The sequence below is a fragment of the Oncorhynchus gorbuscha genome, linkage group LG14, assembly GCF_021184085.1.
Source record: "Oncorhynchus gorbuscha isolate QuinsamMale2020 ecotype Even-year linkage group LG14, OgorEven_v1.0, whole genome shotgun sequence".
Lineage (NCBI taxonomy): Eukaryota > Metazoa > Chordata > Actinopteri > Salmoniformes > Salmonidae > Oncorhynchus > Oncorhynchus gorbuscha.
In genome coordinates, this window is record NC_060186.1 from 46598701 (window position 1) to 46611977 (window position 13277).

A 13277-nucleotide genomic window follows, 5' to 3' on the forward strand; every position below is an offset into this window, starting at 1 on the left:
CTCTGTGATGACCAGTTCTGATCTTATATGATATATTAGTTATATATTAGTTTTATTAGGTGGAGGTTTCATTCAGGTCTCTGTTTAATATAATATTAATATAATATTAAACTTTTATGAAATAAATGAAAAATCAAATTTTGTTTCCTGCGTTGCACACTCCAGTCAGCGATGTGTGCCTTTTAGGTTCAGGCGATGCTGCCAGGGTGACGTATAATCTAGTGGACGGGTCGCTCCTTCAATAACAACAGCTTTTCAGACACCTTGGTAGCTTTCTGGCAAACATAGCTACAACATTCACGTTATTTACACTGTTTGGTGTATATTAGTCGATGTGTATTAAACACACTTCTGTTGTATGTACTTGTTGGCCCATTTAATTATAGATTTACGTTGTTTGTCAGCTAGCTGGTTTGTTAAGTTAGCTTAGATCTAGGCTACTCTCTAATGCTAGATAGCTAACATCTCCGACCATGAGTTCACTAAGCTACTCTCCTCCTGCTAAAGAGGGGGTCGTCTGCTGGACTGAGAAAGAAGCTCTCGTGAAAGAGGAGGAGGAAGAGAAAGATGTCACACTACAAAAACAAGTAGAGGGTGAGGCTGTTACCGTGAAAGAAGAAGAGAAAGACGTTACAGTGAAAGAAGAGGAAGACGCGTTCAGAGTGAAAGAGGAGGATGTTACAGTAAAAGAAGAGGAGGATTCAGTTTTTGGAGTGAAAGGGGAGGAGGGGGAGATGACTGTCACATTGGATGAGGAAGAGGAGGTTGGAGATCTGTTTAACACCAGTAAGTACGGTCTCTGCAGTCGTTGAACCAATATGCAGTACAGGGGTTCTACACTTTAATGTTGTTCTGTAGGAATGGCTGAAGCTACACTGTAACGTGTAGAACATCACGAGTGGACCATCAACAAAACGTTAACAATTGATCAAATGCATCCAATGGCAATGCCTAAAATACTGTATTCCTCAATATCTTCTATTAGATTAGCCCAATATGTTCTCTTAAAGGGGCCATCAGTAGTTGTTACATCCGTTTTGGGACTGATACATTAATAATACCCATATTTTCTTTAAGAATTCCCTTTTAAATGCATCATGAGCTTAGTTCGACTGTCTTTTTTATTCCAATGTTTGTCAGTAAATATAAACAAACACTGTATATCCTCAAAACATGGTTAAAACTATAATGTTGATATCATGGATGGTTGCATTTCTCCATCCCTCAGATTTTTACCGAAACGGCAGGGAGTACGCTTTGTTATTGTTTCTACTGCAGATTTCTGCCCCCGTTACTCTTCCAGGTCCAAGGACTGTATGTTATTTTCAGAGGTAGACTAGCTCTGGCAGGCTCTTTACCTGGTGGCTGGTAAATGCCACCATGGGATGGCAATGTTTCAAATAGACCTAGCTTGTGTATCACTATCACTTGCTATCACCAGATATACTTTAAGAAATTAGGATATTGGATTCGTATTTCGATTCGTATTAACAGCTTAAAGAAAATAACATTGGCATGAATTACCCTCTGTGAACAAGAAGCACAACATTACAAATATTTTCAGAGATGTGAGATAATTAACTTGTTCTCTGTAATATCGTGTAGCTTTGCAATCGTAACATTACATACTTTCAAGTAAAATAGGCATGTTTCTCCACTCATACCCTGACTTTAAAAAGGGATTTAGTGAGAAATAGTTCAGGAACTGCGTGTCACAGCATGACAATATGAACGTGATTGGTCGACAGTCTCTTGGACGGGCGTTATATACGCTTTGACATTTTCTGGAATAGTTTTTATTTGAAAACGTTTTTGTTTACTTGCCTGCCTATTGAATTTGGAATGCACTCTACTGTTCATCTCTGAAACTCACTGAGATAATTCCTTTGATACAGCAGTAGCAATACAGGGATATAACATCTACAGAAAATACAGGAATGATGGGGGAGGTGTTGCTGTATACAGTGCATTCGGAAAGTATTCAGACCCGTTGACTTTTTCCACATTTTGTTACTTTAAAGCCTTATTCTAAAATTGATTTTAAAAAATATTATTTTCCCTCTTTCATTTAACTAATTTATTGGCACACCTGCATTTGGGGAGTTTCTCCCATCCTTCTCTGCAGATCCTCTCTAGCTCTGTCAGGTTGGATGGGAAACATTACTGCACAGCTATTTTCAGGTCTCTCCAGTGATGTTAGATCGGGCTCAAGTCCCAACTGCGTTGTCCCCAAAATCATCTTCTAGTGTCCCCACCTAAAGTAAATCTTGGTCAACCAAGAGTCGCCTGTTCTTTCTACCAAACAAATGGTTGACATGTTATAACGTGTATTTTTTCATTTATAGACACATCCCCAAAAAATCAACTATATGTATTGAACTGGTCTGATGCTTTAAGCAGGCTGTTTGATTAAATAATTAAGACACACAAATGACTCGGGAGCCAGAGCTCAAGATAACCTAACCAGATGGAGAAAGATTCTGCTGTTGTGATCATGAAGTTTCTGGTAATGGGCTACACCAGCGGTCTGCAACATTTTCCACTTGGAGTGCCAAGTTAACTTAGTTAATTTCTACCAACCAGTTACGATTTTCATAGGTACAATTCCGTGGAACAGATTCATTCATTTATAATAGTATCTCAAAATCATTGTTTGTGATTAAGCTACATTCTATCTAAATGAAAATTATACAAATCTAAAAGTAACTTTTATTGCCATTGACAACTATGTAAAAATAGCCTACATAAAGCCCACAAATAAAAACATTGCAGCCTGCAGGTAGAAAATATCCTGATAAAAATAAATATTTCACATTTGCTGCACATGGCCTTTCTACAACAAACTTGAAACATTATATCAACTATCAACTGGGTCAGCCCAAAACTCAAGATAGCGAGCTTGCAACATTGTAAAAAATATTCTGGTATAGTTCCCCGCGCCAGTGAGTTTGGGACAGACACAGCTGTCGGCTATTTGCGCAAGGAATAAGAAGTAATCGGGTATTTTATGACATTTCCACTGGATCAGAGCATCATTATATCTTTCCCTTTTATGCCGAGTGGTTATCGAAAGGGAAATATTTTATGAAAATACTTTGAGGAACTATTGTCATTCGCAATTGATTTCGATTAGACTTTGTTTACTTGCTGTTTGAGGTGAAGAAAAATGACTTTGAGAAACTCCACAACTCATTAGTGGTGGTGCGTTAAGACAATCATAAATACTATCAGACATCCCCAAATGGGCACATTTATAGGCCTACATTTGCGCGCAGGCCAGGTAGACTAGTCCTACTTCTATCAAATCCAAATTTATTTGTCACGTGCCCCAAATACAGCAGATGTAGGTAGACCTTACATTAAAATGCTGACTTACAGGCTCTAACCAACAGTGCAATTTCTAAGTTAAAAAATGCTCTCGAACTATGTAAAATTTAGTGGCTATTTATGTTACGCTGGGAAAATAGTTTTCATGGGAACAGAAATTCTAAATAATTTCAGAGTTTGCTAAATCCAATGGTTCTAACCGAGAGTCACCTTAACTTTATAGACAACACCCAAATGGATACTGTCATTAACACGGTTCTTCAATAATTAGACATTCTTAATACTGTAGCTGTTTAGTTACAGTCACATGTTCAACTATCATCACCTGATCTAGGAAATCATTTTCTGAATGACAGTCAAATGACAAACATCACGATATGCAACAACAACCAAAGTGCCGTGCTCCACGTTGGATCCAACATCCCTAACAAATTGATGTTTATAATGTGTTATTGTCTGCTTGATTTACAGTAGGGTCTCGTTAGTCTGTTTGAACACAGAGAGTCTTAGCTCATAAGCAACCTGGAAATGGAGGCTATATTTGATGTCAGCCTATGAGAACTCCCCTGAGTTTTCCCCCACAGTGGTGAACTAGTGAATAGATACAGAGCTTAATGTGAGTTTCACTCCTGGTCTTGTGCTGATAGTGTGCTGTAATATTCAGAATTCATTGTGAAAATTTAAAATCTTCGCTCACCATTTTTTCTCCAAACAGATATACTAAATCCAGAAATAGTGGTTTCCTCATTAGCAGATATACTACATCCATTACTAGTGGTTTCCTCATTAGCAGATATACTACATCCATAACTAGTGGTTTCCTCATTTGCAGATATACTACATCCATAACTAGCCGTTTCCTCATTAGCAGGGGGGAGTTTCTGCAACCAAATTGTGTGTACTTTGCCCTCATGCCGCAATTTTAGCAAACACAGAAAGTGGCCTATATTGGAAACCAAAAGTAATCTGGCACACTGCTTAGAGTTTCAACAACATGAATAACTAATTTCAACACATAATCATCAATGTTACTACTATTGTGAAATCAAGACAAAATATGACTATTGTTGCTAACTTGACTGTCTTCATTGTAAAATTTAACAGATGTCAATTGTTGTAGAACTTCATGGGTATGCTCTGGGCATCACCATTTACCTCAAATAAACAGTGGATTTCTGCTGTTGTGGGCCTTTAACCATCTGTCTGACTTTGTCATTCACACAGGAGAGACACAGGACTATCGTGGATCCTCTTGGGAGGCTCAACAACATCATGATTCTGACAAGGCAGAGAAGAGTCTCTTCAGATCAGAACTCCTCAAGAAACACCAGCAGAGACCCACAGAGAAGAAATCTCATTGCTGCTCTGACTGTGGGAAAATATTAAACTCTTCACCAGACCTTAAAATACATCAAAGAATTCACACTGGAGAGAAACCTTACGGCTGTGATCAATGTGGGAAGAGTTTTTCTCAACTAAAAACCCTGAAATCACACCAGAGAATACACACTGGAGAGAAACCTTTTGGCTGTGATCAATGTGAGAAGAGATTTATTTGGCTGCAAACCCTGAAAACACACCAGAGAATACACACTGGAGAGAAACCTTACGGCTGTGATCAATGTGAGAAGAGTTTTACTCAGCTAAACAACCTGATAGTACACCAGAGAACACACACAGGAGAGAAACCTTATAGCTGTGATCAATGTGGGAAGAGTTTTTCTACATCTAGCTATTTAACTATACACCAGAGAATACACACTGGAGAGAAATCTTTTGGCTGTGATCACTGTGGGAAAAGTTTTATTTGGCTACAATCCCTGAAATCACACCAGAGAATACACACTGGAGAGAAACCTTTTGGCTGTGATCAATGTAGGAAGCGTTTTACTCAGCTAAACAGCCTTATAGTTCACCAAAGAACACACACAGGAGAGAATCCGTGCTGTGATCAATGTGGGAAGAGATACTCTGATAAAAGATCTCTGATTAAACATCAGAAAATACATGAAGTAGTTGTTTCATGATATCAATGAAATAATGTCACAATGTAGAATGTTTTTAACATTGTGGAAGTATTTTAATAATGTCACAATATAGAATGTATTAACATTGTAGGAGTATTTTAATGAACGTCAGAATGTAGAACCATAAACATTTGCCCAATTTTCAATTGATTTTAGTCTCAGGGGAAAAATCCAGGCTTCTTAATTGAAAGAGTACTTTTTATGAGATTCAACAAAAAGTGACTAACAAAAATAGAGTTGTGTTACATTTACCATGTTGGTTACTCACTTGAATCAAAATGCAACTCTTCAATGTTTAGGTTTTCAATATATCCCAAACTGTTTCTGCATATTGGTTATTGATTTGGACACATTAAAACTATGTCTTGACATTGCGCTATTCTCACCTACCAAAATGTAATTCAAAAGACGTTGAAAAGAAGACTATGCCCGACGTCCAATTTATGTTCGGTTGTAAGTTGAAAATGTGTTTTCGGGTAGTTTTTTCAATGATTTGAAAACAACTTAATTTCAATGTACTTGCAGCCTATACATATGGACGCAGTATAATCAATTGGTCTATAATGAATTTTATTAACAATCTTACATTACTCCATTATTTCTTGACAACATCCAAGTGCTAATTGTCTTTATTCCACTACTGAAGAAGCATGTCTCAAATCACCTAGTCACATTTCAAACATCCAGCCTGACAAAATATACATTTTATTATTCCATGCCTCACCACTAAGTTAATTATTGGCAATACATATTAACAAAGGGGTGTACATTTGGTTTTGATATTTCATATTTACAATTCATGTAACATTTAGTACTAATTATTTATGCAACCAACTGACAATTGTTGGGTACAATTATATTGACATTGTTCTTGCTTTTAGACTATCAGGGATCATTCTCAGATGTGCCAACCCAAATGTACTAGAGCATGACATTGGGGACTGGGCCCAGATCCAACAACATGCCTATCGAGTGAACCCTGAAAAGAGAGAGAAGCTCCACAGTGAGGTGGAAAGTTACTACGGATATCGCAGGAGTTTCCTCTTGAAATCAGACATGTCTGTGGTAAGGTCAACTTGCTTGCTGATTGTCTCAAGAGTCGGCAGTCCAATTTTTTTTTTTAACTGCACTGTTGGTTAGGGGCTCGTAAGTAAGCATTTCACTGTAAGTTCTACACATGTATTCAGCGCATGTAACTAATACAATTTGATTTGAGTTTTGTTTGGGCTCGTTCCAAGGGGACGAGAGTTCTAGAAGCTAGAGAGTTCTAGAAGAGTTTTAGGATTCTATAGAAAGAAAAGGGAGAAAATAATGATACGATTGTATTTTATTATTTATAAATACGTGTTTTTTCTTGTTTTTAGTTGTTGACAGCAAGTAGACACCATGTATTGGTGAATCATTGTAGTTGATAATAATGTGAAATGGAAGTTGTTTTCTGTTGGTGGTCCGCAAACTTGTCCAACAAAAATATAGGAAATATTTGTTGTCTTAAAGGGGAAGGGTGTTACAGGCTTTGGTTTTTCCATTTATGTTTTGAGGTAGGACTTTAGCACGTATAGCCCGTTAGCACGTATAGCTCGTTAGCACGTAGGATGCACTGACTGGTGTCACCTCGTTAGTCAGTATGTGTTACACCTGTGCTGGCTTGTCCATCTCATTAGTGGGAAGGTGTTTCACCTGAGCTGGTCAAGGTTCTATTTAAGAGTGTCTGGCTCAGTGCTCCAGTTGTCTTAATAGATGTGGAGAGTCAACACCTTTAGTTGCTCCACCTTTTTTGATTTGCTTCCTGTTTATAAGTTTGAGGTGGTGGGACGGGTGCGCCATCATCCGTGAGGAGATGGCGCAAAGTACATCTGAACCGTCGGTTCCGGGGATTGGACTGGTCAACACGGTGCGCTTTTCTTGACGGGGAAAAGAGATGGAGACTTGGGGGAGAGAAACCTTCGGGAGGAACATCCTGATGGGGCACCTAAAATTGAAGGTTAAAGATGTTCTATGCCTTCAGGGGAACCCAATGGAGAAGGGGTTTGATGTAACCCTATATTTGGAAGAAAAACACAATGAGATTATGAAGACGGTGACAGAAGGGAAAGAAGAAGGTCCCCTGTGTCATTACACGGTGACCAGCCTGGCAAGAAACAACTTCAGGGTGGTCACCGTAACCATGTACAATCCGCACGTGAAGGACGAAGAAGTGAGGGCCTTTCTGGGGAGGTACATGGACAATGTCTCCTCAGCGAGGTACCTCAGGGACTCCCTGGGTTTCTGGAATGGGAAGAGGTTTCCAGGCGTTACTCAGGGAGTCCCCGAAGAGTGTGGATGGCTACCTCCATCCTCCGGCAATGTTCTCCCTGGGGGCTGACAGGGGAACACTCTACTATGCACGTCAGCCCCCGCTCTGCAGGCGTTGTATGGCCTACGGCCATACCCTGGCCTCGTGCAGTAACAAGAAATGTCGGTTTTGTGGGTCGGAAGAGCACGAGGCCAGGGAGTGTGACGAGCCCAAGGCTTGCCACGGGTGTGGCTCCAGAGAACACCTGTGGCGTGACTGCCCGGCTCGTCACAGGTCATATGCGTCTGCAGCTGGGGGGGGGATAGGGGGAGGAAAGAAAGGACGCGTGCGGATTGTACGGATGGCACAGGGGAAAAGGCAAGAGAAGAGGATGGAAAGAAGGAAGAAATGAGAAGAAAGAGGCGTGAAGAAGGAAAGAGTGGAAAAGAAGAGGAGAAGGAAAAGAAGGCAGAAGAACGTAAAGGAGCGGTGAAGGGGACAGTGGTGGGAGAAGGGTTTGAAGAGGGAACGGGGACAGTGACTGAGAAGGAGGGAGGAGTGGAGGTGGGAGGGGGGAGGAGTGGGGGACAGCCTGCCAGGCTTCCTCGAGGTCGAAATGAGGGATTTGGTGGAGGATTTAGCAGGGATGGGACGTTGTGTCTCCCCGCTACCTCCTTCACCAAAGAAGAAAGAGATGAAGAGGGTGAGCTTGGCAGGAAGTGAGAGGGAGGGGGTGGAGGGGAGGGGGCTAAGAGAGTGGCGGGGGGGGGGTAATTTGTCCTCCCGTTTTGCCTCAGCCCCTTGCATTTTAGTGGATGTCTCCAGTGAGGGGTCGGTGGGCTGTTTGCTAGAGGGATCCCAACTCCTGTTTGAGGAGATGGGGTCCCCTACATGCAGCCCCGAGGCAAACAGGGAGGGGGGGATGGTGGGTGGGGAGGGAGGACCCAACACACTGCCTGGGTCATGGGTTGGGATGGAGGACGGGGGGGCGTCAGGAGAGGAGAGGACGTCCCCGCCGGTGGAGATGGACCAGGGGAGCATCGGGTGAGTCTGTTTTTTCTTTGATTTTTGGGGTTTTTATTTGTTGTTAATAATTAAATGAATAGTTCTGTTTCTTTTTTTAGTCTAAATGTTAGGGGGTTAAGGAATAATGTTTAAAAGGAGGGCGGTTTTTTGTTATTTAGAGGGTGTGGGGTTTGATTTCTGTTTTTTACAGGAGGTTCACCTGAGGGATGGTGGGGATGTGTGTAGATTTAAGAGAGAGTGGGATAAGGGGGAATCTTTTGGGGGCATAGGAGGGGTGCAATCAACAGGAGTAGGGATTTTGTGTGGGCATAGAGAGGTTAAAATAGAGAACACTTTTGTAATAATGCAGGGTAGAGTTTTGGGGATAGATGTTAAGTTTAGAGAAGCTAGATATAGGTTAATTGGGGTGTATGGGCCACAGGTGGCGGCAGACAGGAGGGAGACGGTGGACTGTTTGGCGCCCCTGTGTGTTACAAACAGGCACTTGGTGATAGGAGGAGACTTTAATATAGATTTAGGGGTAGGCGGTGATAGCAGTGCAGGTGCATCTCTGGGCTAATGGCTTGCCATGGTCTGGTTGATGGTGGCCTGCACACTACTCCGGCAATGGTCGGTCCTACATGGCGCAACTCCAGGGGGGTTGCGCGGAGGCTCGACTACATTTTTGTACCCAGGTCTTTGGGTCAGTTGTCTGGGTGGCTGTTGCCTGTTTTCTTCACGGATCACGACGGGGTGTTCCTGCAGGTGGGGTCGCCAGTCTGCCTCTTCGGTAGGGGGTACTGGAAGTTAGATCGGGATATACTGGAGGAGCAGGCTTTTGTTGACGCATTTTTTTTGTTTCTTTCGGAGGCTTGACGGCCTCCGGTCCATGTGCGAGGGGGTGTTAGAGTGGTGGGATTTAGTTAAGGGGAGGATAAGGGCTTTTATAATAGGATATTGTAGAAGGAAAAAAAGGGAGGAAAGGAGGGAGGTGGATCGTGTCCAAAGGTTAATTGAACTCGAGTACGAGGCAGGCAACCTCGGCGGGTCGATTGACTGGGAGAGATTCGCAGCCCTAAAGGCGCAGCTCAGGGAGCTGCAGGAGCAGAAGGCTCGAGCTTTCCTGGAGTGTGCGCATATTGGCTTTCTAGAACATAATGAGACTTGTTCCGCTATGTTCTTTAAGTCGGTTAGGGCCAGGCAGAGTAGGAAGGTAATGCATGGAGTTAGGGAAGAAAATGGTAGTATAGTAAGTAAACCAGAGGAAATGGTCAGGGTGACAACTGATCATTTCCAAGGTTTATGTAAGGAAAGGGAAATAGATGTAGAGCAGGGAAACATGTTTTTAGAACACTTGTCCCGGCGGTTGCCAGAGGACATTAGAGACGTGATGGAGGCCCAGATCTCACTAGAAGAGGTTGAGAGCGCTCTTAGGAGGATGGGAAAAGGGAAGGTGCCTGGGATGGATGGGCTGCCGGCTGAGTTTTACCTCACGTTTTGGGGTATACTTGGACCAGTGGTTCTCGAAGTCTTGAAGGCCATCCTTGAGACGGGGGTCCCGGGGGGATCAATGGCTGTTGGTGTGCTGTCACTTCTTTATAAGAAGGGGGAAGCAACTGACCTTGGCAACTGGCGGCCATTGACCATGCTGTGCGTAGATTACAAGATTCTTGCAAAGGTTTTAGCAGACCGGTTGCGCACAGCCCTTCCCTACGTCGTCCACGAGGATCAGACGTGCGGGGTAGAGGGTCGCTCTATAAGATGGAACCTACAGTTGATCAGGGATTCCATCGCTTGGGTTGAAGATAGAGGGCTGCCTTTAATGGTAGCAGCGCTAGATCAGGCGAAAGCTTTTGATCGCGTGAATAGATCTTTTCTATTCAGGGTGTTAGGTAGATTAGGATTTGGGGAGAAGTTTATAGGATGGATCCGTACTTTGTCTGAGCGGGGTGTCGAGTTAGTGTAAATAGTCACTTAGGTGACGTTTTTGACCTCTCTTCTGGGGTCAGGCAGGGATGCCCACTCTCGGCACTCCTCTTCGTTCTGTACATGGAGCCTCTGGGGGCTGCCATTAGGGCAGACACAGGGGTGGAAGGCTTGTTGATCCCTGGAAGTGGTGGGCTGCGTGTTAAGATGACGCAGTACGCCGACGACACTTCCTTGCTGTTGTGCAAGGACTCGTGCCTGACAAGGTCCCTTGCCATCTTTGGGGATTTTACCCGAGTGGGTCGCCAGGGCACGCATGATCTGTCCCATCAGGGAGGGAGGTAGGGGGGTACCACATTTCCCCCTCAAGCTGGACTCAATTTTTGTTTCTTTCTTGTTAGCGGAGCTTGCTCAGCCAGTGATACACCCGTCCGGTTACCTCCTGCGGGTGTGGTGTGGTCTAACGCGGGTCCTTGGGCGGAACAGCTGCCGTGGCACTTTGGTCATGCGGCCAAGTGGCTGCGTGCGCACCCCGAGGTTGAAGTTGCCCGAGTAGGTTTAGACCACAGGCACCTGTACGAGGAGGTCAGGCAGGCAGGGAGTCCTGCGCCCGTAGCGGGCATCTCGTCAGTGGTCTGGGAGGGAGTGCAGGCGCGGGGCCTGGACAACGGGCTCAAGGACCTGAATTGGTTGAGCCTTCATAAGCGTTTGCCGGTACTTTCCATCTTGTACCGGTATAGTTTGGTGCAATCCCCCACCTGTCCAAGATCCTCTTGTGGCAGGGAGGAGACTGTGCGCCATGCCTTCTGGGACTGTGCCTTTGCCAGACTAGTCTGGGCTAGGGCACGGGTGATGCTAGGTGTGGTTAGGAGTGATTTTGTTTTGACATGGGCTAGGCTAGAGAGAGGTGTAGGGGGAGCAAAGGGAACGGATAGGGACAGGTTTCTGCTCTGGCTTCTCATGAGTCTCTTTAAAAAGGGACTTTGGGAAGCCAGGCAGAATTTAGTCAAGACAGGGAGAGTTCGGGGGGGTGGAAGGGATAGTGAGAAGGGTGGAAGGTGATTTGAGGGGGGAGGATGAAGAGGGAGGAGAGGAAGTGGGGGAAGCATGCGGCACGGGAGAGGTGGAAAGGGGGTTTAGGGCTGGGAGTGTTAGAGTGAGTTTGGTAAGGGGATAGATTAGGGAAGGGGAGATAGGGAAAGGGTTAGGTATTGGTTAGGTATGACGGGGAGGGACGATGCTCCCTTGAGGTTTGTTTTTGTTTGGTGTTTGGTGATTTGGTTTTGTAAATATAAGTAATTAAGAATGAATGAGAGATATGATTTTGTAAAGTGTGAATGGTATTGATTGTAAATAAATTATTTTAACCATCACCTTTGAAGTTTGCTTCCTGTCTTTAAGTTAGGTGTGGGTTTTTCTTTTGTTTGACTCTTCTTGGGCAGATTTAGTGGGTCTCATGTTGGGTGTCTTTTAGGTCCCAGTTGTTGTTACGAGTCAACTTTCAGTGGACACCCCCATAGTGTCTATCAGAACCCCTCCTACAAAACAAGCTTGTAATTTGGTTGGATAATTTAATATTTTAATCAATGGCATTTCCTTAGGATGCTCATTAGTCTTTAAGTTGTTATTATTGTTTTTAAGTCTCTTTTAGGTCCCAGTTGATGTTACCAGTCAATTTTCAGTTGATGCCCCCGTAGTGTCTTTTAGAGCCTCTCCTAAAAAACAAGTTGTTTTGGGTTGGATATAGCATCCTATTGTTAATATTTTAATCAATGGCATTTCCTTTCAATGCTCATTAGTCTTTTAGTTGTTGTTCTGTTTTTTTATTCATATGTTTGTGTACTAAATATTTCTGTTTATTTTCTTTATTTTTTCCTGTGAAGCCATTGTGTTGCATCCATGTCTGAAATGTGCTGTATAAATAAATCTTGATTTTAACAAATTAACCCAATGACTGACCAATCAACATACTCTTTGTCCATCTTAGTATGAAAAACAGTATCAATCCCACTTTTCAAGCCTGCTGAAGGCGTGGTGGAGTGGTAAACACCACCCCCGGCTCTACCAGGGGCTTGAGGTGGTCTCCCACAGCTCTGCTTATGTCATGTTTTGTGGCCTTGCTGTTCCATTTCTTGACTGTCCCTGCAACACAGAAACACATTTAGTCATATTATATAACACACAAAGTAAATTTATAATTTTGCACGCCCAATTTTTCAGTTTTTGATTTGTTAAAAAAGTTTGAAATATCCAATAAATGTCGTTCCACTTCATGATTGTGTCCCACTTGTTGTTGATTCTTCACAAAAGATACAGTTTTATATCTTTATGTTTGAAGCCTGAAATGTGGCAAAAGGTCGCAAAGTTCAAGGGGGCCGAATACTTTCGCAAGGCACTGTAGGTGTGCATGCATATGTAAAACTACAGATGAATATTTGTTCTGTTCTTTGTTAATTGTATGTGTATTAATATTTTCTTACTTTTGTATGCACAGATACTGTGTTCTGGGGATAAGAGAAGTTGGGGTGAAGTTACCAGGGCCGGTCATAAAGATGGCAAACTTCCTAACATAACTAAGTGGATATGATATACACACTAAAGCTGAAAAATCTGTATTTAGCATCAAGTCTACAATAACGCTAGTTTACCTATGCTTAATGTTGTATGCATGTTGTTTTTCTTGTACATCATTATTTTTATTTTTTTTAATGTCATGA

General features: G+C 42.8%; 1 protein-coding gene across 2 annotated transcripts; it reads left to right on the forward strand.

Annotated features, from left to right (window-relative positions):
- The first annotated feature begins 224 nt into the window (after positions 1 to 224).
- Positions 225 to 8121, forward strand: LOC123994981 (zinc finger protein 239-like). Of its 2 annotated transcripts, XM_046298155.1 has the most exons (3): positions 225 to 786; positions 4552 to 4950; positions 6236 to 8121. In XM_046298155.1, exons 1-3 carry the CDS (start codon positions 474 to 476, stop codon positions 6277 to 6279), a joined length of 756 nt encoding a protein of 251 aa, XP_046154111.1. In that variant the 5' UTR covers positions 225 to 473; the 3' UTR covers positions 6280 to 8121. The 2 variants fall into 2 exon arrangements, with proteins under 2 accessions (XP_046154111.1, XP_046154110.1); XM_046298154.1 differs by lacking the exon at positions 6236 to 8121 and having other exon boundaries at positions 4552 to 6229.
- The last annotated feature ends 5156 nt before the right edge of the window (positions 8122 to 13277 follow it).

Excerpts from the sequence above, each read along its gene's own strand:
- LOC123994981 (XM_046298154.1), top strand. The coding sequence starts at position 474 with ATGAGTTCACTAAGCTACTCTCCTCCTGCTAAAGAGGGGGTCGTCTGC. Across the intron at positions 787-4,551 it reads TGGAGATCTGTTTAACACCA|GAGAGACACAGGACTATCGT; the intron begins GTAAGTACGGTC and ends TCATTCACACAG.